At 42.7% G+C, this 26127-nt stretch overlaps 1 protein-coding gene across 1 annotated transcript in view; it reads right to left on the bottom strand.

Moving 5' to 3' along the window:
* Positions 1–26127, bottom strand: part of si:dkey-215k6.1 (transmembrane protein 132B) — a 229339-nt gene that overhangs the window by 49946 nt on the left and 153266 nt on the right. The window contains exon 5 of the mRNA XM_061766865.1: positions 8261–8447. Coding sequence (XP_061622849.1) covers positions 8261–8447 — 187 coding nt within the window. The remainder of the gene's footprint in view (positions 1–8260; positions 8448–26127) is intronic.

Below are 26127 nucleotides of genomic sequence, written 5' to 3'. Positions count from 1 at the left end.
GCGACTGGTGTGGTGCATTTGAGTCCATTTGTTTGTGAAGTCTGACAAGAAGGAGCACTGAGTGATGACACAGACGGCTACATTAGTTTCCCGAGTCAGTCAGTTGTAAACAAAAGGTAGACTGTTAATGCAAATGTGTGTGTGTGTTTACATTACAGTGTCGTCCTTCCACGCCTAAGTTTTTGCCTCAGCAACCATCAAAGCTGTGTTCCGCTTGGCCAGCTGGTACCCATCAGCTTCCTCCAGAGTCCCCATAGGCTAAAAAGGCACGACAGGACTCCATCAGCTTGACGGCATCCCTTACCGCTGGTGTCCACCTACGGATTTGGGGATTCCCGTCACGACAGGCACAGACCACCTTACGGTCACAGCTCCGGTCGGCCGTCTCAACGACAATGGAGACTCAATGTCCCCCTCCTCCCCCAGGATGAGGCCGAAATTCTGCTGGAGGTGGGAGATGAAACTCCTTCTGACAGGGGAGTCCGCCAGATGTTCCCAAGGAGACCCTCACAATATGTTTGGGTCTGCCAGGTCGGACCGGCATCTTCCCCCAATATGGAAGCCAACACACCACCACCAGGTGATGATCAGTTGACAGCTTCGCCCCTCTCTTCACTCGAGCGTCCAAGACATGAGGCCGCAAGTCAAATGACATGACCACAAAGTCGATCATCGAACTGCGGCAAAGGGTGTCCTGGTGCCAAGTGCAAATGTGGACACCCTTATGTCTGAAAATGGTGTTCATGATGGACAATCCATGACAAGCACAGAAGTCCACTAACAGAAAACCGCTCCGGTTCGATCACGCTCCTCCAGGAACAATTTTTCAAAAGAAAAGTTAAAGAGCAAAGTTAGCTTCTCGCACTCACAGCTGACATTTATTACTTGAAATTGACTAACCTTTTTTGAACAAAGGACCATGATTCAGGTTGTCTACGACCGGAAATGTGCGTTTGAGTCCACCCGGCAGGTCAAACAACAAGTTTTATTTGAAAAATTAATCCAAAGTAGGACAAATGTTTCCTCGATTCATCCTCGGTCATTACTGAACTTCATCTCCCGCGCTAACCCTCCATGCTTCCTCTACTTTAGTATTACACATGAGGACTAATTGGAGGTAGGCATACGATGGCCGTCGCGGGCGTGCTGGAGCCTATCCCAGCTATCATCGGGCAGGAGGCAGGGTACACCCTGAACTGGTTCCCAGCCAATCGCAGGTCAAAAACAATGTAGCATAATGGATTATCATGAACTTTAATGTAATTATAGAATGATGTCAACCACGTATGTAAGGTAAAATGTTTAAACACTCCCTTTTGTTCACAAGTGATTAGCACCTGGCGGCGAGCCAGTCGGCTGCTTGCACAAGAAGTTGATGTACTAGTCTTCATTTTCACTTTGTGCTTCTTTTCAGTCAAACAGGACATCCTAAAATTTCACCCCGAAGCCCAATATCCCGAACATTTTGTGAGTAGAGTATTAAGACAGAAATAGCCTCCAATAGGGCACTTTTGTGTGAACCGTGGCGAAGAAGCGCGAATGAGTAGTAGACGACGTTGAATAAATAATAAAATGGCCAACAAGAACAGCATTTATTCCTCTCAGATGCTGTGGGAGGCTTTTGCTTTTACTTTTAGCAACGGGGAGCAAGCGAGGATGTGTAATGGGAGCTCTTGGAGACATCACAGAACATTATTACTGATCCAATTTATGTGCTGAAACATAAGAACATCCTTTTCTTACCTCCCTTGGCTTTGATGTAGCGCAACTCCCGCTAGCCCCCCACTAACAAGCTAACAAGTGGACTGCTCTTTACCTTGTTTTAGCTGCTTTAGCCTCTGTCACTGAGAGACACATCTTGATCATTCATTATACAGAAGAGATTCACATCTACCATATTTCTATTTGGATATCTATTTTCTATGTGAAAACTGGTTTTAAAATATGAATGAATGACAGCTGACAAGATGAGACTGACTTTCAGACTGTAAGACCAACAGACCAACCAACAGACTGACTGACCAAGTGACAGACTGACCGTGCAACAAACAGAAGAAGACAGACTGACTGACAGGCTGACCGACCGACACACAGCCTAACTGACCGACCGACAGACAACCTGACTTCTAATTTTTTATTTGTATTTATTTGTATTTTTTTTTGGTCCTGTTCGGCTGAACAAGCAGAATGGAAGATCTGTATCCCTTTTATGCCGGAACAGTTTTACTCTGTCACAGTGGAGTTTTTAAGCTTCCGCTGTGGTTTCTTAGTATTATAATTGAAGTTTATTAAGAATCAGAGTCGAACAGAATAAAGTTTCTCGAGGGGAAAGCGAAACGAAGACAAAAGACAGAGCACTAATTGTAAACAGGATGAGAAAAGTAAGTCATTACATTATCTACAACAATGAAACATTAAATATGAGTGTTGGATGGGGCTGTAGTGCTACAACCTGTGAGGGAAGGACAGGACAAGATAGAACAGGACAAGAACAGGAGAAGACGCATGCAGGACAACGATCGTGAACCCGGCTGTACATTGTGTGCCTGCGGACACATGCAAGTGAATTGACACCGTTTTACATCCACAAAAGACTGACAGAAGTGTCCCGTTATTGCTGTGGCCGCACCGCGGCGGCTGAGGACGCCACCCACGCCGGTCCCAACGAGGCGCCCCGACAACTGGCCACCCGGTGGGGGCCGTAGGGACCCAATGCCAAACAGATGACAAACTGACCGACCAACCGACATGCAGATCAATTACCGACCCACTGATTGACCAAACAACCGACTGATAAACCAACCACCAACACACCAATAGATTACAATCAAAGGATGTAGACAGGTGCACAGAAAAAAGGATGAATGTTAAACATTAATTTGTAGAAGGATAGATTGTTTTAACGAAATGATAAAGTAATTAAAAATTATAATGAATGATGAATGGGGATGGTGAAAAGGACAGTTAGACGTCTGGACGGACGTATAGATGGACGGGTGAGTTTCGTGATAAGCATGTATGAACAATACATACTGTCATTTACATTCAAAGTGTTATAACATTTTGTTTTACACAAATAAACACTAACTTTCTAAAAAAAATTAATTAAATTAAAAAACAAAACAAGAAAAAAAAAAAAATATTGCTGATTGTTTTGGAGTGCAGGCTGCAGTCATGTTTTTGTCTGTTTGGTATTTACTGAAGGCAGATGCCCACCACACCAATTTGGCTTTTCTCACCAGGGCTTTACTGTCTGAAGGAGGGGTTATCAGGCCAGATTAGCTTGCCACTAATGGAAGCTGGAGAGCTTTCAAAGGTTTTTGGAGCAGCTGGATGCTCCATTTTTTTTTTTTTTCTAGCTCCCCATTACGATTTTTGCTATGGCCCGATGGGAAAGGCCTGTTTTAATACATGAGAACATAATGATTTATTTATATGATTACAAATGTCACATCTTGCCATTTAGAGAAACAATATTGCCAGATAAGGAGGAAAAATGGGATGAATTAGGTATAGAAGAAAAGGAAGAATGGGTTGGTATAGAATAAATTGAGAACGGTATGGAAGAAGAAGAGGGGGAGCTTGATATGAAAAAGAAACAAACAATCTTGCTAGGAATATAAAAAGAAGAGAATTAACTAGGTATAGAAGACGATGATGAGCTAGGTCTCTAAGAAGAGGAACTAGGTATAGAAGAATATGATAAACTACAAAGTTTGTACATACAGTGGAACCTTGATTTAACGCAGTGGTCCCCAACCACCGGTCCATGGACCGGTACCGGGCCGTGAGGCATTTGTTAACGGGCCGCAGAGAAAGAATGACCAATTTATATAATTTCTGTTGTATTGCAATTCACGTGTCAATGTGTCCTATCATCGCAAAGAGCTCTACATAATGAGAGCACACCATGGCGTGATGCGAGCGGTTTGTTAGATGTCTCTGGAGCCGTACTGGAGTCTGGAACATGCTATTTTTGGTAGAATAATCTTTTGGTACATTCATCTTTGGCAGGGGTCAGCAACCTTTTTGACATGGAGTGACAGTTTAAAATGTTCTTCTCAACGAGTGTAACTTTAACACAAAGTTAAAATATGACACAAAATACAAGAACATTTCCAACATACCTACATACATCAGGCGTCCCTTGGTTTCTAATGCAACGTGCAATGTGATAGCTTGCTTCTCTCCCATGATTTTTAACAGTTATAAAAACTTTGAGGGCGCTAGCTTGTTTAGCATACCGGGACACAGCACGTTCAATTGATTCGGCTTTATCTGCTTGGTCTTTGAAAGTCCTCTCGTGCTTTGTCTAAAAATGCATCTTAAAGGTCCCATATTTTGGCTATTTAGACCGCCATAGAGTGACTCTCTAACATGGACTTAGTATAAAAGTGTCAATTTCATTTAAAAAAAACACCTTGGTTTTGTCATACGAGTGTCCAGAAAAGGCCCCTCTGAGAGCTACTTCTGTTTGACCCAGTTTTTTATCTGCTTTGTCCATATTTGGCTAAGACCGCCCCCTTTCCTCTAATTGGTTGCCCCCATGTAGAAGACCCACTTGTGAGAGAACACGTGTTTATTATGTTGACAGCGCTGGCTCAGGTGCGGAAAGGGAAGGCAGAGATCTTCAGTATTGACGTAGATAATCTCGAGAAATTTGAATGACCTTATTTCAGGCCTCTCAGCTTAAAAACTGGAACTCAGGAATGCGTGGAGGATTTTAATTCATAATTCACGTTTACGGAGGCACCACAGAGAATATTACATCACAAATACTGGAAAAAGTTGGTTTGGTAAAAATATGGCACCTTTAACACTTGACGTTTGGCACACAATATTCTCATATTACAAAATCAAACTCTTGTGTCCATGAAGACTGGAATGCTCTAGTTTTTGCCTTTTTAGCAGCCGGAGCTGCCGTTGTTGACATCTGTAACGCGCGGGTCTTTGGGAATGTGGGCGGGACCACAGCTACAGCACTGCGGGGTTTGTGTCACTCAAGCGCAATAAATAAAGCCACCGATAAAGTGAAGAGTGCCAAAGGTTGCCTACCCCTGATCTATGGCATCTACAGTAATCTTAATGGATTTGGAAATAGGAAGCACATTAATTCCTCACGGCTCATGAAAGCGACCTGCCTCGACTTGCCATGACGACAGTAACTGATTGTCACCACCAAGCACACCAGCGTGGTAAGTTTGGATAAAATGTAAAACTTTTGAAACATTTTCAAGCTTTTTTTTTTTTTTTTTTATAACAACTTTGTACTGTACTGGGTGTTTTAGGCCACACACAAATGTCCAAAACAATAATTTTGTGCTGTACAGTAATATGGGTGCATATTGGACACAAAAAAAGTGTTACAATATAAAGGACAATCGGCTGTAACGTACGACCCCTTGCCCCTATTAGTCTGTTAAATCAAGGTTCCACCATAGAAGTGATTGACTAGGTATAGTCGAGGATGAACTAGGTATAGAAGAAGAGAAGCCAAGTACTGAAGAAGCAGATGAGGTAGGAATAGAAGAAAAGGGTGAGCAAGACATAGAAGAGGTTGAATTAGGTGGTGAAACAAAAGATAAACTAGGTACAAACGAAACAGATGAACTAGGTATAGTACAGTAGATGACCATATGCTAGGTATAGAAGAGGGTGAGCAAAGTATAGAAAAGGATGAACAAAGTATTGAAGAATAACTAGATAAAGAAGAAACAGATGAACTACACATCAGTATAGAAGGGAATGAACTAGGTATGAAGAAGAGCATGAGCTTGGTTTGGTACAAGATGACAATAGAAAAGGAGGATGAACTAAGTATAGAGGAAGACAAGCAGAGTATGAATTATTCCTTCATACATATTCCGTTCCGCTTATCCTCACTAGGGTCGCGGGCGTGCTGGAGCCTATCCCAGTTATCTCCGGGCGAGAGGCGGGGGTACACCCTGAACTGGTGGCCAGGGCACATATAAACACACAACCAATCGCACTCACATTCACACCTACGGGTAATTAGAGTATTCGATTAACCTATCCTGCATGTTTTGGGGATATGGGGGGAAACCAGAGTACTCGGAGAAAACCCACACAGGCACGGGGAGAACATGCAAACTCCACACAGGCAGGGCCGGGAATTGAACCCCGGTCCTCAGAACTGTGAGGCAGATGTGCTAATGAGTTGTCTCACCATGCCGGCAAGTATGAATTAGACAGGGATATAATTTGATGCGTGTCCCACGTCTGAGACGCACAAAAATGATGAGGGACGCATGAAGCAGGGTGAATCTGCATCCACAGATCCACAGCATTGCTTACCTACGTATGTGTGTTGCTGAAGTGCTACAGCGAATCATTATCCACTAAAAGTATGAGTCCTGTCTTTGTGCTAGACAATCAGAGGAAGAGTAGGGCGGGTTATCGTTCCATAAAGACTTATTTTCTGGACTCTATAAATTCATTGTTGTGGTAACCCCACACGCGACGCAGCGAGCCGCTGGCGGAACGGCTTTGGCTCCATAGATGCAAACAACTGGGACATTTTAAAGAAAGTTAACTATTTATTACGATCGCTAGCCCGCAAGCTAACTAGCTAGTGAGCTAAGTAGCTAAATAGCTTTTTGTTTGTACTTCTCAGTGAGGTTCCCACTGAGAGTGCTTATTAAAATTGCGTGTGTTGAAACGCCATTATGAAACAAAACTAAGGCTTTGAAGAAACATAACCTCTAAAATGGTTCAGTAAATATTTGTTAATTTAAAATGTCAAATTTTTTGAGACTTCACTGTTGTGTCAAGATTTAGCATATTGAAGAGAAAAGGGGAAATTCTTTTTTTTTTTCTGAAGTGAAGCGTTTTATTTGAAGATGGATAATTTTGTCTTTATAGCCCTGCGATTGGCTGGCAACCAGTTTCGGGGTGAAATTTTAGGATGTCCTGTTTGACCGAAAAGAAGCACAAAGTGAAAATGTAGACTAGTACATTAACTTCTTGTGTAAGCAGCCGACTGGCTCGCCGCCAGGTGCTAATCGCTTGTGAACAAAAGGGAGTGTTTAAACATTTTACCTTACATCCATGGTTGACATCATTCTATAATTACATTAAAGTTCATGATAATCCATTATGCAACATTGTTTTTGACCTGCGATTGGCTGGGAACCAGTCAGGGTGTACCCCGCCTCCTGCCCGATGATAGCTGGGATAGGCTCCAGCACGCCCGCGACCCGAGTGAGGAGAAGCGGCTCGGAAAATGGATGGATGGATGGATAATTTTCTCTTATAATATTTATTTGCTCTCATTGTGAAATGTAGCCCTTCTTTTATTTAGTAAATGAGAAAACATTACACAGTTGTGCTCATATGATTAAATTACCAGGGCAGAATTTGTGTGTAAAATTCTTTATTATACTCTAATGTCATTATATCAGTGGCACACACACACACACACACACACACAAAAACGTCAATGATACTATCGTTTATCGTGCAAGTTTTTGAGAAAATGTCTCGTGCTAAAAAATTTGCTGTCGTGGCCGGCCTAAAACATATAACATATTGAGAGAGAGCAAGAGGATTGGATAACACAAAAATATTGTACAAACAGAATAAAAGATTGAGTGAAAACTGTAATAAAAATCTGCAATATAACAGGACAGCGAAGCAAGAACAGTGATATAGCGCAGGATTACTGTATCTGTATTGCGCGATGATAAGTTGCAGGGACTCGTTTCTATGACATGTGCATCCCGGGACTCAAATAGTCTCAAGTGGAAAATGATCTATGACTAGGTAGAGAAAAAAAACAGATTAACTACATGTAGGTACAGAAGAAGAAGATGATGATAAACTAGGTATAGAGGAAACAAAGCCAGGTACAAAAGAAGAGGATGAACTAGGTATACTGTAGAACAGGAGGATGAGCTTGGTAGAGAAGGGGTGTTTAAAAACATCCACAGATACACACAAAGTGCTGCACATGATGTCAAAATTAAACATAAAATTACTACATATAAAATACAGTCTACAGTATAACATACAACTACATATAAAAACAATTACGACATACAGTATAACTTATAGAAAAGTAAGTACATATAAAAGAAGATCAACTAGGTATAGAAGAGGATTAACGAGGTACAGGAGAAGAGGTTGAACTAGGTATAGAAGACGGCGATGAACTAGGCATAGATGGAATAGTAATAATAATAAGAGGAGGCTAAGGACTAGGTATAGATGAAGAAGAGCTAGATGGAGAGGAGGAGGTCACCTGTGCGAGAGGTACGATGCCCTGGATGTCCGCGTTGCTCACGTAAAGGTGCGACACTCTTTCAGCGGAAGACGGAGCTCCAGATGCATACTCCACGCTCCAGTGCAAAGTTTGGGTGGGGGCCAAAGTGATCACGTTGTCCACCTCAAAATCCAACTGCATTACCTCGTAAGACGGACTCTCCAACCTAGAGGACGGAAAACGATACAATCTGATTAACAATTACTTGCAACCAGAAGGGAGCCTGCTGCAAATACAAAAAAAGATGCTTAGTGAAATTTATTTTCACTTTTTGTTCTTGACGTAACAATGGACGTGTCCTCCCTGCCGAACAATCAATAATGGTGCGGTCCAATTATGTCATCCCCATGAACCAGGAGGTAGCCTACTAACTAAAATACAAACACAGTTTTTTCGTCAGTACAATTTTGTTGTTGTCGTTTAAATAACAATAGAAGTGTTCCCTGGCCCAGGTATAAAAAAAATGGTACGGTCCAATTACGTCATCCCCATGAACCAGGAAGCAGTGTGCTAACTAAAATATGGACAGGCACAAACACGGCATTCTACGATATTTTTTTTCTACATTTTTTTCCCTTCTTTTTGGTGTTGCAATGGAAGTGTTCCCCTTGCCAGGAACCGAAAATGGTATTTTGCTGTCAGTCTTACGTTATTCTCCTTTAAACAGGATGTAGCCCACTAGCTAATATACAAACATACACGCAGAAATACAGCTCATTTTGTAAGTGGAATTTCTTTTCCCTGTGCAAGAATAAAAAAGGTCCAATGGTATTTGTTGTTTAAGTAAAAATGGAAGCATCGCCTTCCAGAAAAAAAAAGGTACGTTCCATTATTTTCAGTGAACCAGGAAGTAGCCTGCTAGTTTACATACAAACAAACAAATAAAATCACAGCGGCCTGCAACATTTTTGTCTTTTTTGCCATTTCATAAAAAAATAGAAGCGCGTTCCTTGTCGCCCCCCAAAAATAGTACAGTGCCGTTGGTTCCATGAAGCTGGAAGTAGCCTGTTTGGTATAATACAAGCAAACAAAAAAACAAGGCGTTCTACAATTTTACATTCAAACAAACAAAATTACAGTGTTCTACAATATTTTTCCCCCCACTTTTTGTCATTTAAAGCTACAGGATGTAACTTCTGTCGCCCCCCCGAGACTGGATTTCAGTATTAAAACAACGGAGTGCCCTTGTATGTGATGATTCTACAACATTCGGCAACATTTTTATTCTGTTTTGAAGGACAGTCAGTTGGGGGAAAAAGATGCATTCTTTGGAAGAGGCAATTGTTTTATATTCACTATTATTGATGCGTTTTGTGCATGCATTGCTCAGGCGTTACTGAGCTTCGTTTATTTTACGTCAGGCACCTTGTTGGGCCACAAGGGGGTCCTCGGTAAGATGCGTGGATTTTGGTCGTGGCAGACGTACGGCTGTTATTGTTTTCTTTAATCATCAAAGCCTGTCTGCATTTATGATGACGATCCATCCATCCATCCATTTTCTGATCCGCTTCTCCTCACTAGGGTCGCGGGCGTGCTGGAGCCTATCCCAGCTATCATCGGATCGGACATAAATACCTCAGGCAGAACAATGCAGACTGCATGAGTCATTCCTTATTATTGCTCCGTTTGTGCATGCATTGTTCGGCGCATTACGTCAGGCACCTTGTTGGGTAGCTAAAGGGTCCTTGGAACTAGGTTTCGGTGCGCCACCAAGTGGGCCAGCGTGGGAATGTCGGCGGTTAACACGAAATATAAAAGCTGTAAAGAGATTGATAGGCATAATCAACACAGTGTCATCTCCTCTAGTAGTGGCTTGCGAGAAAGTTACTTTTTTTACTTACTTTTTTTTAAACCCAAAAAAGTTACATACTTGAGATTTAAGAGACAATGTCTTTCGAATAATAAAAAATGGCACACTCCTGTTGGTCTTACATCATCCTCCATGAACCAGGAAGTCTCCTGCTAACACATGAAGAGACAAGTGCAATTTTTTCTCCTACTTAACACTTTTGATACATCTTGACTTTCGTGTACTTTTTTTCCCCTTCTTCTTGCATCATTAAATCTAAGGAGAGAAAATACAGAAAATAAACTCTTTCATTGATTTGTTCTTGCAGCTGTGCCTCAGTGCTCAGCCGCCTCAAGTCAAGTCAACTTATTCATAAAGTGACAAGAACATTGATGATAACACAGCTGGATATCCATATAGTGCGTCTGTGTGAGTTTGTGCATGTCTGTGTGTGTGCGTGGCAGGAGTAGGAGTCAAATAACGGCAGATTAAAACAGCGTAATCATGGCCTTTATTGTTACATTGATAGCAAAAAACAAGCGGGACTGAAATGTTCTGCTGTAACTGTCACTTATTATTTGTTAAAATCCATATGTCATGAATAGAAATTACTGCAATATGAGAGACAGTGTTGTCAAGCCAAAATAGTCCATATATATCATTATTACAGGCAGTGATAAAACGTGTTACTCCAAAATGCCACTATTTTGAGTAATGAGCAAAGTAATGCATTAGTTTTCCCAGGAAAGTAATTAGACTGGCAAACTAGCAATAGTTAATTTTGAGTCATCAGTCTCTCACCAAGTACCGTATTTTCACGACCATAAGGTGCACTAAAAGTCTTAAATTTTCTCCAAAATGGGCGGGGCGCCTTAAAATGCGGCGCGCCTTATGTGTGCACCGAGTTCCAAAATCTATAAATGTTGTTGTGTGATTAGCGCTCCGCTTAACTGACTGGGAGCATTTCCTGCCGACACGCTGCTTATATAGAGGAAAAGCTGACGTGGCTATGGACAGCATGCGGCCGTTAAAGGAGGAAGGGTGCGCGTGAAAGAGGACACTAAAGGCACGGCCCCAGTAGGTATATAGCGCCGGTATGTGCATTGTGCAAAACAACATCAGTTTGGCTAAGGACCCCCGAAAATGGCACCTACGAAGAGACACGCTTATGAAGCACAGTTTAAACTGCAAGCTATCAGTTACACGGAGGAACATGGGAATCGAGCAGCCGCGAGAGAATTCAAGATCAACGAATCCATGGTTCGCAAGTGGAGGAAGCAGGAAAACGAGCTTCACCAAGTCAAGAAGACGAAGCTGAGTTTCCCCGGAAACAAGGCGAGGTGGCCCGAGTTGGAAGACCAACTCGAGCAATGGATTAATGAGCAAAGAACAGCCGGGAGAAGCGTCTCTACATTCACCATTCGACTGAGTGCAATAACTCAGAGCTTGCCTTCATTCCGGGAGGCTTGACGAAGAAACTCCAACCGCTGGACATCAGTGTAAACAGGGCGTTCATGTGAAGTTGCGAGGGACGTGGGCGCGATGGATGACAGATGGCGAACACAGCTTTACTAAGACTAGGAGGAAGACTAGGTTGTTCGAGCTTTCATAAAAGCCGGCATCATTTCTGAGGAGCCGCACGGCAACGAGACTGACTCCGACAATGACGAGAGGGAACCTGGCGTGTTTGATGGAGAACTTGCCCAGCCATTTCGGATACAGAACATGAGAACTTTGATGGATTTGTGGATGAGGATTGATCAAAAAATAACGTGAGTACATTGTTAAATACTTCAATAAAGTACAACCGAAGTCAGTTTTGCTCCCGCTGCCTTTTTAAAAACATTGTTTTAGCGTGCATGCATGCTACCGTATGTTTTAAGCTAGCGTATGTTTTACCATGCCTGCGCCCAATAATACGGTGCACCTTATGTATGTGTAAAATACAGAAATAGACCCCGTAACTGATCCTGCGCCTTTTAATACGGTGCGCCTTATGGTCGTGAAAATAAGGTACTGGTTTCTGGCAGGCGATTCAAACAAAACTATGTCCAGCTATTCAATAGCATTTAACCGTTCACACAGACTGCTCATTTCTCAACCATCAGAAGATAGATTAGGAGGTGATTGTTGATTCTACAATGCACCGTGACGGTACAGTACCATCCATAAAAGTGCAAAGAAATGCACGATATCACTATCGCCACACTATTTTTGTTATTTTCCTTAGTAAAAAGTGTATTTGATTGTTGTTTTTTTAAATTTATTTACACAATAAGAATGCAGTTTTACTGGCATGTTAAGCGCGCAATGCATTGTTGGTTAATTATTCATACCGAAGTATCGTATAAATCGTCATACAATAAGGACTGACTCACTGAAGGTCTTACAATACTTATCTTAAATACTATTTACAATGAAAAGTGAGAACTTTCAACTTAGTCTGTAGTCCGGACTGAGAGCTGGTTTAACGCGCTGCACGGCTGACGTCACGTAAGTAAGTGCTTCTCCCCTTGTCAATCACCCACAGCTTTGGATTCAAGCCAGATGAACGCAGCCATCCTGTTAACGCCAACGAGCTGGTTTGTCGAATTTGTGTGACAAAGTGACAAAAGGTATTTTAAACATAATATCCCACCCAATATCTTCAGCTGGGAACAAAAAACATGGTGGGACATTTCCTGTTTCCCGTCATCTTGCAATTATGGAACTCTTTGCCCAACAATCCAAATACAAACGTGACAGCGTATATGCCGCACGTATGCTCACATTGTATACAGTGTACAGTATCACTATTGTAGGAGATGTAGCCATTAAACACGTTGACAGAGCGTTTAAAGAAAGGCTGCAGACTTTTAAAAAATTTGCAGTATATTGCCTGTTAAGGCATTAATGACATGGTAGGTTGATTGAAGACTCTAAATTACCCTTAGGTGTGAATGTGAGTGTGAATGGTTGTTTGTTTCTATGTGCCCCGCGATTGGCTGGCGACCAGTTCAGGGTGTACCCTGCCTCTCACCCGAACCGTGACCCGTGTGAGGAAAAGCGGTACAGAAAATGGATGGATGGATGGATTCTGTGATGAGAAATTTCAGGGACTCGTTGTTCCTGGGTTGGATTCATTGTTTCTATGACATGTGCATCCCGGGACACACATAGTCTCAAGTGTAAAATGATCTATGCATTTATTTAAGAAAAAATAAATATAGTGTAATTTTAAGAAGTATTTTAAATTTTGGCTAGACTGGGAAAAACCTCTACTTAAAGTATATTACACCAATGCATAATTATTATGAATTAAATACATTTTTGAAAAAATATTTAAAATTATCCAAATGCACAAGAAATGTATTAAACAAAAATATTTTTTTGAAAATATCCATCCATCCATCTATCCATTTTCTGAGCCGCTTCTCCTCACTAGGGTCGCGGGCGTGCTGGAGCCTATCCCAGCTATCTTCGGGCAGGAGGCGGGGTACACCCTGAACTGGTTGCCAGCCAATCGCAGGGCACATATTAACAAACAATCATTTGCACTCACATTCACACCTACGGGGAATTTAGATTCTTCAATCAACCAACTACACATGTTTTTGGGATGTGGGAGGAAACCGGAGTGCCTGGAGAAAACCCACGCAGGCACGGGTAGAACATGCAAACTCCACACAGGCGGGGCTGGGGATTGAATCCCGGTCCTCAGAACTGTGACCTGCAACCTGCATCCATTTTGGGTCTACTATAAGGGAAGACACTCTACCGAAAAATAATAAAGAAAATATTACATCAATACAAATTGTTATTAATTCAATTAATGTTACAAAATATATTTTAAAATGATCCAATGAATAATATATTTATTAAATGACAAAAAATATATAAAAAATAACATAGTTATTATAATGTCGCATGCTGTATCCATTTTGGCTCTACCGAAACATAAAGAAAAGTATACTACACCATGATACAATTATTGTGTCTTCAATTAATGACATTTTTTTAAATGATCCAATGAATAACACATTTATTAAACTAAAGAAAATGTAAAAAAAAATAATTTCGTAATATCATTAATAAGTTCCATGCTCCATCCATTTTGGCTCCACTACAAAGGAAAAAGCTCTACTCAAACATTATAAAGAAAATAGGATTACACCAGAACATATTGCTTAATTGCATTCAATTAATCTAGGAAAAAATATTTAAAATAATAAATAAATAGCACACTATTGAAACAAAAATATATATTCAAAATAACAATGATTATCATGTTGCATGCTGCATCCATTTTGGCTCGACTATTAAAGAAAACACTCCACTTAATGTAAACATAATGAAGAAAATTATTTTACCCAGCAACATCATAATTAAATACAATTTAATTTTAATGTTAATAATAAAATAAAACTGTTTAAGTGAATAATTCCTTGATTAAAATAATAGTTAAAAAAGTTTAAATACAATACAAAAAAATGAAAAAGTGTTACTATCTGTCCATGTTATTTCTACGCATAAGCAAACAGAGAACCAGGGTCTTAAATGGCTGTCTGTGGGGGAGGTGTAATCGCTGGAGCTGAAAAAGCAATGTGTCCACACTGACAGCTGAATCCAGGTGTTATCCATGTCAACAAAACATCCATCCGTCCATCCAATTTCTGAACCGCTTATCCTCATTAGAGTCGCTGGTGTGCTGGACCCTAACCCAGCTGACTTCGGGCAAGAGGTGTGGTACACCCTGAACTGGTCGCCAGCTAGTCACAGGGCACATATAGACAAACAACCTTTTGCACTCACATTCACACTTAAGGACAATTTAGAGTATTCAATTAACCTACCATGCATGTTTTTGGGATGTGAGAGGAAACCGGAGTACCCAGAGAAAACCCATGCAGGCACGGGCAAAACATGCAAACGCCACCCAGGGAGGCCGGATTTGAACCTGGGACCTCAGAACTGTGAGGCAGATGTGATAACTAAACGCCCAACGTGGCACGTCTACAAAACAGCACTCGAAAAAAGAAAAAGAAAAAAAAATCCTTCAAGGAACCATTATTAACACACAGTCGTGTACAGTGTTGTTAGCATAGCATTGTTAGCTCTCAGTTGGCCATACAATTATTGGCACAAAGGGGAAGTAATGCTGCATTTCAGAAAAGTGGGAAGTCAGAGTTTTATGACCTACGACGAGGAATAGTACACTGGAACGCCACTCAAACTTTGAGGTCCAAGTCGGGAAGTCAGAGAAAAAATATCTATCCGACTTCACAGAGTTCCTTCCATCTGACGTCACTCGACAATGGCGACCCCCATGGAAACACAGACTGCGAATGGTAAAATATAATTTACTAGATTATAAAAATATATTTATCTATATTTACGGTAGTTATTCAACATAACTTCACGTAACACAACGTAATTTGTACTGACTGCCTGAGGATATGCCGTTCTGCCTGCATGAAGTTATTCAGTGAAATGTATGAAATGCTTATAAGATATTCCTTTAGTTATATATTAAAAGCAAATCAACATTCTATATAAGCATACAGTATATACAAAAACAAATATACATATGTATTTGGCATTTATATTTGGTATTTATAGTTATCGCGATCAGCCGTCTTTGTTGTTTACATTCGCCTGGAACTGTCAGAGTCTGTGTTGATTTGGTTTTGAGTAGATTTAGTGTTTTATGTTTTTGTCAAGTTTTCCTGTGTCACATGTTCATGTCTTGTCTTCTCGTTTTGGTTTACGTCTCCACCTGTTCTCGTCAGGCCTCTAACCTTGTGTCATCCAATTAGCTCCCTCCAGCAGCATGTGCGTCTGTCCAGGTGTGCCTTGTTGTCTCGTCAGCTTGCTTGTATTTCGTTCCTTTCAGTCTTTGTCGGTTGCTGTAAGTCACGTGTCTCGTTTTGTCAGGTTTCCTATTGTGGTGAGTGCTTTGTTTCCAGGTGTTTCTTTATTACTTTGTATCTTGATTTTGGGGACTAGTTATTTTTGTATTTAAATCACCCCCTCCCCCACCATGTGCCTTCTTTGCATTTTATGTTCTGGAAAATATACATATTTTTCATTCATTTTGCCTTGCGTTACTGCTTCCCAACGCTGGGGGTCAACATCACCACAAACCCTGCCAGGAAACGAACACTTTGAGGTCACAACACGTACAATCCGAGCAGGATAAATCCGACTTCCCACTTTTGTGGAATGCAGCACAAATTATCCCTACAAGTCAAGACTGTGTACTATTCTTTGTGTTAACAGTTTACAGTTAACAGCATAATATTGTTTGCTCCTAGTAGAGCATAGCATGCACGCCGAGTACTCAGTGGTTAGCCTAGCATTGTCAGCGACACTACATTTTTCCACGTTTGCTGTTATTCAGGAACAAAAATTATTGGCATTTGTCAGCACGAGTTATGATTATTTGTGATCGACAGCTCAAACGCCGGATGTCAATTTATATTTTAATACTTTTTGATGCCTCCATCTCAAAAAACACAAGCGGCAGAATAGGTTGTTTTTTTAGCACTCAATAACTTCATACTCCAGAGAATAATAACAACAGATTTGCGCCGTTAGTACAAATTCATTTTTTCTTTTTTTTAATGATGATTACAGCTCACATTTATCGAGACAATCTGCCTTGATGATGATTAGGACTTTTCTCCCAGATGATTAGCTGGCAGAAATATTCGTTTTAATGTCAAATATCCTTTTTTTTTTTTTTTTTAATATTATCATCATAATTAGCAAAGGGGCTGATGGCATTTTTTTAAATGTTAATTTTAATAGTTTTTCCAGTGTTTCCATCACTTGTTTAATGACTTGGAAAAGCATGCCGATCATTAAAAACTCACAGATTCCCAGATGATATACATTTGCTACATAGAAAAAACTGAATGCGCTCCCGCCGAACTTATGAGCATGTAATAAGCATAAACATTTAAAGTTACTTTTATAGTTGTGAAAAAAATGAAATCTATACAAAGAAATAAAAATGTAATTAGATTTATGTCATTGTGGAATAAATACTGAAATAAAAAAGGAATACAGAACAAATAAAAAATGTTAATTAAAATATGAATGAATAAAAAAGGAAAAATACACACGTTTGGCATTTGTCAAATAGACGTAAAAACTAATTTGGCAAAAAAATATATGAAAAATAGAAATAAATTGCAAATTAAAATTAAAATAAAAATACACTTACATTTGGCACATTTTCAAAATATAAACGAATATAAAAAATGAAACAAGACATTTACATTTGGCAAATACAGAAAAGTACTAAATTGCCAAATTATCAAATAGATTAAAGTAAATATAAAAAATATGAACAAATTAAAATTTGGCATATGTAATAGATAAAAAATAAAAATTAATTCTTAAACAAAAATAAATATAGAAAGCTAAAACAAAAATGTGGCTAGTAAAAATAGATGAAAAATAAAACAAATGAATTTCAAATATGAACAAATAAAAAAGAAAAATACACATTATACACATACAAAATATAAACAAACAAAAACGAACCAAGAATGTTTCCAGTATTTGGCAAATAGATATGAAGTAAAAAAATAAGTAATTAATAAGTACAAACAAATAGAGACAAAACCGATTCAAAACAAAATAAAACTAGAAATATACTGTATAATTGTCTATGTGAAAAAATACAAAATGAACAAAGAACATAATACAGCTGAAAATAGTTGAAAAAATTTGAACCAGAAAACTCGGAAAAATACAGAAATAAAATAAAGGTAGAGATAGAAATGTGAAACACAGCATCTTTTTTTAATGGCAAATTAAAAGAAAATAGATACTAATAGCTTACAAAATTTACCCAAAAATGAATGGTGGAAAAACAAAAAATTACAACTTGAAATAGAATCTTATTTTAAAAAAACAAAAAACAAAAAAAAACAAAAAAGAAAATCCGATATAGAATATTCGTCATGGAGTGTATGTATCCTTGTGCGTCTCTCTGGTTTTGTGTTTTTTTCCCTTCTTCTTTCTAACATGTACAAGAGGACAGACATGCGGACACGCTCACAAACCCATACCACCTTAGGGGTCTCTAAGTGTCACACACACGTGTGCACCCCACCCCCACCCCCGCCCCAAAGCACACGGGGGCTGTCAGAGGTGTGTAGAAGAAGGTAAAACGACGCCAGAACCACAAGTCGACAACACTGTCACACAACAACACTGTGTGTGTGCGCGCGTGCATATGTAACATACCTGGTCGCAGCCACGCCGGGCCCCCTGTCAGTTTGTGCTAACACAAGCGTGTCAGAGTGAAAGGCCACACGCACACCATGTTGTGTATTTTGTAACACAACAGTGGGGCTGACACCATGTTGTGTTGAGTTACTTGTGTGTGTGTGCGTGCGTATGCATGAGATTGTTACACACACAGTAGGGGTGTCACAGCAGCCGCTTTACATGGAAATGATACTGTACTGTAAAATACAGTACACTGTCTTTGTGTGTTTGTTTCCAAGCTGTCAGTCAGCCTGGCTGAAAGGACAGTGTGGACATTGGGGGAATGATCTTGCAGAAAATGAAGGACACACACACACACACACACACATTAGAGTGTCACTGAGTAGATCACCGACCCCACTGTACAAAAAGTGTCATACTTGTTTCTTAGGCATCAAACTACTTCGTGGTTCATGGCGGATGATATGAACAGGAGAGCAGTACCATTACGATTGTATTAAGTGGGAAACACTTCCATTGATGCCGACTTACCTACCAACAAACTACTAGCCTATGATTGACCTTGTCAAAAACACCCTGATTATCTTTACGCGTGTGTGTGCGTGTATACCAGGCCTAAATGATGCATAGCAAAATAATATACTAAAAAAGGCTGAACCAACTAATCAACCAACAAATCACAATCAAAACAATAAGACAAAAAAAAACCTAGAAAACAGAAAAAAAAACCCTCTCCTTCCACCAAATGGTTTATGTGTAAGTTTTTTGGAGTGTGAGAGGTAAGTGGCATTTTTAATTGATGCCAACAGCCTATATTAATGAACTAACAACAACAAAAAAGACTAACTACTGACATAATTGCACTTTAGAATTGGTAAGGTAAATCCAGTCATGTCTGTGTTGTGTTCAATTATGTCTTTTTGACTATTGGCTCCTCATCTTCTTTTGTTGTTTGTAGGGCATGAGAGGATGAGAGAGTAAATGTAGTAGTGGGAGGTAATGTCCTATTCACTCGGAAAGCACTTATGACTCTTATTGCACATCAGACATTCTATGACACGCGCGCACCCACCCCGCAGAGACCCTGGCACACACATGCGCACACTTAAACACACACCGTTGTCTCCTCGCATCATCAGGCGTCGGTAGAAGCCCCACCCACACCCCCATCGTCGACCTCGCTCATACACGTTAGCAAGTGGGACACACACACTTACACTTATGCACACACAAAGCAGCAGTTTGGTGCCCCCCTGACATGCAACATGTAAATGCTTTTAGGGGGAGGCTACTGCGTGTGTGTGTGTGTCGCGAGTGTGCATGTGCATGCATCAAACATCTCCCATTGCGTTTTCATCCTGTTTTTTTCCCCCCCCCGTTTATTCTTTATTTTCTTCAAATGCAGCCAGAAGAAGCTTTCGGTAACACGACAGGGTGCCAGGATAGGAAAGATGAAAATGTATTTTTTTTTTTTTTTAAAGAAAAAAAACAAAACGGAAGAAAATGGAGAAAGTGTAAAAGTGTGCAGTAATTTACTTATTAGGATTGCAAGCAGAGAAGAAAAGTACGACTTTTTAAGATGATGACGACGCTATTCTGGGAAAAAAAATCTGACTTTTTACAGACTTTATTCTCAACAGAAACTATTTTGATTATTGTGTTTTCATTTTGTGAAATTTGGGACAAACTTTCTAATTGTGATCTCGGAGGCAACATCTTTCAGAAATGTTTTTTTCTTAACACAAATAATTTTTTTTCTTTGGAATATGTTCTTTTTCTGGTCCTTTCTACAAATTATTTTTTTTTTTTCCTGACTTTTTCTCAAAACATTTTCTTCGCACCGTGACAGAATACTCAGGCCATGACGGACCCAGCGACTACGGAAACGTATGGAAGGACTCACCCATCAGGGCGCACACATCGGCAGACAAGACTAAGCCTTCCACGAGATCATGGACTCATTAAATGCCCTTTCACAACAAGTATCCCTCCTATCCTCCCAGAGACTCTTCAGGAATCCTCCCGTGAGTATTCCTCCCGAGCCCGCAGCCTCCGACCAACCCCGCCTCCCGTACAAAGAGCCACGCGTTCATGTGGCCAATTTTTATTAAACTACATTCGACGTCCAACTGCTGAGCTATCCAACCGACAAATCAAAGATCACGTTTGTCATTAACCTCCTGTGCGGAAAAGCTGCCAAATGGGCTACTGCGCTTTGGCATAATTCCTCCCCGGTACTAACATCACTAAGACTGCTTTATGGCAATCACCTCGTTAAGGGTAGCGAAGCCACTCGGTGCCTCCTAGGTCTCACCCAAGGTTCAAGTTCGTGGGGTCTTCCTCAATCGATTTCCGGATACTCGCGAGTGAATGCAGGGTGGGACGACGCAGCGCAAAAGGGAATTTTTTTTCAGGGCTTATCAGAACAACTTAAGGACGAGCTTGCGACCAGGGACGAACCGACCTCCCTCGAGAACCTTATTTCGTTAGCTTCAATGGCAAGCTTGTTTCCCTCTCCCGTATGTATTCACCCCCCTCCAGCCCAACAGAACCAAAACCCATCCTCCCTTGGAAGATTGAACAAGTAGTTAAAGAGGCCCAGAAGACTACCCGGATCCCAAGACCGGACCTCCTAACCGGCTGTTTGTACCCGATTCCGCACGCTCTGACGTCCTTCTGTGGGCCCACAACTCCAACTTCAACTTTCATCCCGGCATCACCCGCACCATCCATTTCACCCAACAGCAATTCTGGTGGCCCAGCCTAGCCAAAGACACCCGGGAGTTTGTCCTAGCCTGCTCCGTCTGTGCCCGAGATAAAGCTTCGCATCAACCCCCAGCTGGTCTGCTTCGCTCCTTACCCATTCCGAGCCGCCCTCGGTCCCACATCACCCTGGACTTCGTCACCGGCCTTCCCCGCTCTGAAGGTAACACCATCATCCTCACCATTATAGACCGGTTCTCCAAGTCCGTTGATTATTTACCTCTTCCCAATTTGCACTCTGCTTTTGAGACTGCTAACCTTCTTGTCCTCCACGTGTTCAGACTTCATGGTATCCCTGTTGACATTGTATCGGACCGGGGTCCTCAGTTCTCTTCCCAGGTCTGGAAATAGTTCTGTAAGGCGGTGGGTGCAGCAGCCAGTTTGTCTTCCGGCTACCACCCCAAAACCAACGGCCAAATCAAAACCTGGAATCCGCTCTTCGCTGCGTCGCTGCTCGCCATCCTGACTCCTGGTGCACCTTCCTCCCGTGGGTGGAATATGCCCACAACTCCCTCACCAGCTCCGCCACAGGTATGACTCCCTTTATGGCATGTTATGGTTTCCAACCTCCTTTGTTTAAGGACCAGTAGCATACAGTGGAAGTTCCCACGGTGAGGGAGCATCTCCGACGGGTCCAGTCTGTGCGGAAGGACGTCAAGATTGCTCTAACTCAGTCTACAGAGAAAAATAAGTGGCTGGCACATCTTCATCGTTCCCCTACTCCGGAATACAAAGTGAGTCAGATGGTTTGGCTCTCCTCCCGTGACCTCCCACTCCAAACGGAATCCTGTAAGCTCGCTCCTCGCTACATTGGTCCATTTCCTATCACCAAACCCATCAATGCCACCTCTGTTCTATTAAAGCCCCCCCCCTCCAATCTCTCAAGATCCATCCAACATTCCACGTGTCTCTGGTTAAACCGGTCTCCACCAATGCCTTTAGCCCTCCGACCGTGCCCCCTTCTACCCCCCTGTGTCATCGATAACTATCCTGCCTTTACGGTGTCGCGCATCCTTGATGTGCGGCCCCGGAGCAGGGGATTTCAGTTCCTAGTAGACTGGGAGGGATATGGCCCTGAGAACGCTCCTGGATTTCACGCAAGCTGATATTGGATGACTCTCTTATGAGGGACTTCTATGCCACTCACGCTGAGCCTGGTAGGACGCCAAGAGGCATCCATTGAAGGGGGGGGGATCACTGTCATGATCTGTGCCCTGCAGTTTCTCCTTTGGAGCTTGGGTGCCAGTTCCGGGAAGCCATCGCCTGAGTATTGACACTTGCTTGTGACTCACCGGCCGACTCTTGAACTTCCAGGCTTTGTGATATGAAAGTAACTGTCCTACAACCTGCATCTGTACTCACCCGATTGTGTTCCTCTCAGTCTCCAGTGTTCCTTCCGTGCACTTCCTCGTCTCGTTGACTACACCAGCCACGCCGCCAAGCTACACCACCTGCTCTCGTTCCCGCTTCCTGCTCGCTACTTCTCCCGACGGGCCACTCCCCCGCCTTGGATATCATTACCCTGTGCCAACCTACAATAAACCATTATAAATCTACTCCCTCTGCCTCAGTCTGCTCTTAGGTCTGATCCAACTCACATGACAGATCTATTTCAAAGAAAATTGGAACTATTAATTAACAGACTATTTTCTCAAATACATTTTGTTCTCACAACCTTCCCCCCCCAAAAAAATATTTTGAAATAAAACAAATCTTGAAAAAGATCAGATTTTCTTGAAAAAAAATGGATTTAAAAAAAATAACTAACCACAGAACTTAAAATAGGTATTATTTTCTGCAAACTGTAAGAAAATTCTCAAAACTTTTTTTGGAAAATAAAACTTCCATCCATCCATTTTCTGAACCGCTTCTCCTCACTAGGGTCGCGGGCGTGCTGGAGCCTATCCCAACTATCATCGGGCAGGAGGCGGGGTACACCCTGAACTGGTTGCCAGCCAATCGCAGGGCACATACAAACAAACAACCATTCGCACTCACAGTCATGCCTACGGGCAATTTAGAGTCTCCAATTAATGAAAATAAAACTTATTTTAGGCGGCACGGTGACCAACTGGTTAGAGCGTCAGCCTCACAGTTCTGAGGACCCGGGTTCAATTCCCGGCCCCGCCTGTGTGGAGTTTGCATGTTTTCCCCGGGCACTCCGGTTTCCTCCCACATCCCAAAAAACATGCATTAATTGGAGACTCTAAATTGCCCGTAGGCATGACTGTGAGTGCGAATGGTGGTTTGTTTCTATGTGCCCTGCGATTGGCTGGCAACCAGTTCAGGGTGTACCCCGCCTCCTGCCCGATGACAGCTGGGATAGGCTCCAGCACGCCTGCAACCCTAGTGAGGAGAAGCGGCTCAGAAAATGGATGGATGGAAAACTTATTTTAAAATTAAAAAAAAAAAAAGATTTTTTTTAAATCTACTTTTCTACTTTTTAAATCAAGAAAATAAAAACTTTTTTCTGTAAATCTAAAAACAATTCCCAGACTTTTTTGTAAAATACAACTTTTTATGAGACTTTTTTTTTTTTTAATAAAAGAAATCCCGACTTCCGGTTCGGGCGAGAGGCGGGATACACCCTGAACTGGTCGTCAGCCAATCGCAGGGCACATAGAAACAAACAACCAATCGCACTCACATTCACACCTACTTAAGAGTCTTCAATTAACCTACCATGCATGTTTTTGGGATGGGGAGAACAAGCAAATTCCAAACAGGCGAGGCCGGATTTGAACCCAGGTCCTCACAAGTGTGAGGCAGATGTGCTAACCAGTCGTCCACCATGCCGCCTGAACCCTTACGAACCCTTATGATTATTAACATAAATGGACATCAGCGTCCCCCGTGCCCCTCTGGAGCCAGGCCTGGAGGTGGGGCTCGAAGGTGGCCAGGCCTGCACGGGGCACACCCCGAAACTGTAATGTGGGTCCCCCTTCCCATGGGCTCACCATCCGTGGAAGGGGCCATAGGGGTCGAGTGCAGTGTTAGCTGGGTGGTGGCCGAAGGCAGGGACCTTGGCGATCCGATCCCCGGCTACAGAAGCTGGCTCGAGGACATTTCTCTGGCAGGGAAAGAGCCCGAGCTGGTGTGTGAGGTCGAGAAGTTCCGACTAGATAGAGTCGCGGTCGCCTCCACACACAGCTTGGGCTCTGGTACCAGTCCTCTTGAGAGGGGTTGGACTCTCTTCCACTCTGCAGTTGCCCACGGTGAGACACGCCGAGCAGGTGTAGGAATACTTATTGCCCCCCGGCTCGGTGCCTGTACATTGGGGTTCACTACAGTAGACCAGAGGGTAGCCTCCCTCAGCCTTCGGGTAGGGGGACGGGATCTGACTGTTGTTTGTGAAAATGCACCAAACTCCAGTTCAGAGTACCCACACTTTTTGGAGTCCTTGGAGGGGGTGCTGGAGAGCGTTCCGGCTGGGGACTCCATCGTTCTACTGGGTAACTTCAATGCTCACGTGGGCAATGACAGTGAGACCTGGAAGGGCGTGATTGGGAGGAATGGCCCCACCGTTCAGAACCCGAGAAGTGTTCTGTTATCGGACTTCTGTGTTCATCCCGGATTGTCCATAATGAACACCATGTTCAAGCATAAGGGTGTCCATACGTGCACTTGGCACCAGGACACCATAGGTAGCAGTTCGATGATCGACTTTTTGGTCGTGTCATCTAACTTGCGGCCACGTCTTGGACACTCGGGTGAAGAAAGGGGCGAAGCTGTCAACTGATCATCACCTGGTGGTGTGTTGCCTCCGATGGTTGGGGAAGATGCAGGTCCGACCTGGCAGGCCCAAACGTATTGTGAAGGTCTGCTGGGAAGGTCTGGCAGGATCCCCTGTCAGAAGGACTTTCAACTCCCACCTCCGGCAGAACTTCACCCACATCCCGGGGGAGGCGGAGAACATTCAGTCAGAGTGGAACATAGCTGAGGCGGCCGACTGGATCTGTGGCCGTAAATTGGCCGGCACCTGTCGTAGCGGCAACCCCCTAACCCATTGGTGGACACCAGCGATAAAGGAATCCGTCAAGCTGAAGAAGGAGTCCTATCGAGCCCTTTTGGCCTGTACGACTACTGAGGCAGCTGATGGGTACCGGCTGGCCATGTGTAATGCAGCTTTGGTGGTCACTTAGGCAAAAACCCGGGCGTGGGAAGAGTTCGGTGAGGTCATGGAGATTGACTTCTGGATGGCTTCAAGGAAATTCTGGTACACCAGGAGGGGGAAGCAGTGCACCATTAGCACAGTGTATAGTGGGGATGGGACGCTGCTTACCTCAACCCGTGATGTTGTGAGTCAGTGGGGAGAATACTTCGAAGACCTCCTCAATTCCACTGACATGCCTTCCCATGAGGAAGCAGAGTCTGGGGTCTCTGAGGCGGGCTCTCCTATCTCTGGGGTTGAGGTCACCAAGGTGGTTATAAAGCTCCTCGGTGGCAAGGCCCCGGGGGTGGCTGAGATTAGCCCGGAGTTCCTAAGGGCTCTGAATATTGTCGGGCTGTCCTGGTTGACACGCCTCTGCAACATCGCATGGACATTGGGGACAGTGCCTCTGGATTGGCAGACTGGGGTGGTGGTCCTCCTTTATAAGAAGGGCAACCGGAGGGTGTGTTCCAACTACAGGGGCATCACACTCCTCAGCCAGAGGAGGGTCCATCGGGAAGTCGAATCTCAGATTCAGGAGGAGCAGTGTGGTTTTCTTCCTGGTTGTGGAACAGTGGAGTAGCTCTACACCCTTGGTAGAGTCCTCGAGAGTGGATGTGAGTTCGCCCAAGCAGTCTACATGTGTTTTGTGGACTTGGAAAAGGCGTTCGACTGTGTCCTTTGGGGAGTCCTGTGGGAGGTGCTTTGGGAGTATGGGGTACTGAACCCCTCGATACGGGTTGTTCGGTCCCCGTATGACCAGTGTCAGAGTTTGGTCCGCATTGCTGCCAGTAAGTCAGATTCGTTTCGAGTGAGGGTTGGACTCCGCCAAGGCTGCCCTTTGTCACCGATTTTTTTTTTTTATGGACAGAATTTCTAGGCACAGCCGAGGTGTAGAGGGGGTCAGGTTCGGTGGCCTGA

The sequence above is a fragment of the Phyllopteryx taeniolatus genome, chromosome 3 (assembly GCF_024500385.1).
Source record: "Phyllopteryx taeniolatus isolate TA_2022b chromosome 3, UOR_Ptae_1.2, whole genome shotgun sequence".
NCBI lineage: Eukaryota > Metazoa > Chordata > Actinopteri > Syngnathiformes > Syngnathidae > Phyllopteryx > Phyllopteryx taeniolatus.
This window is presented reverse-complemented; position numbering and strand designations above follow the sequence as displayed.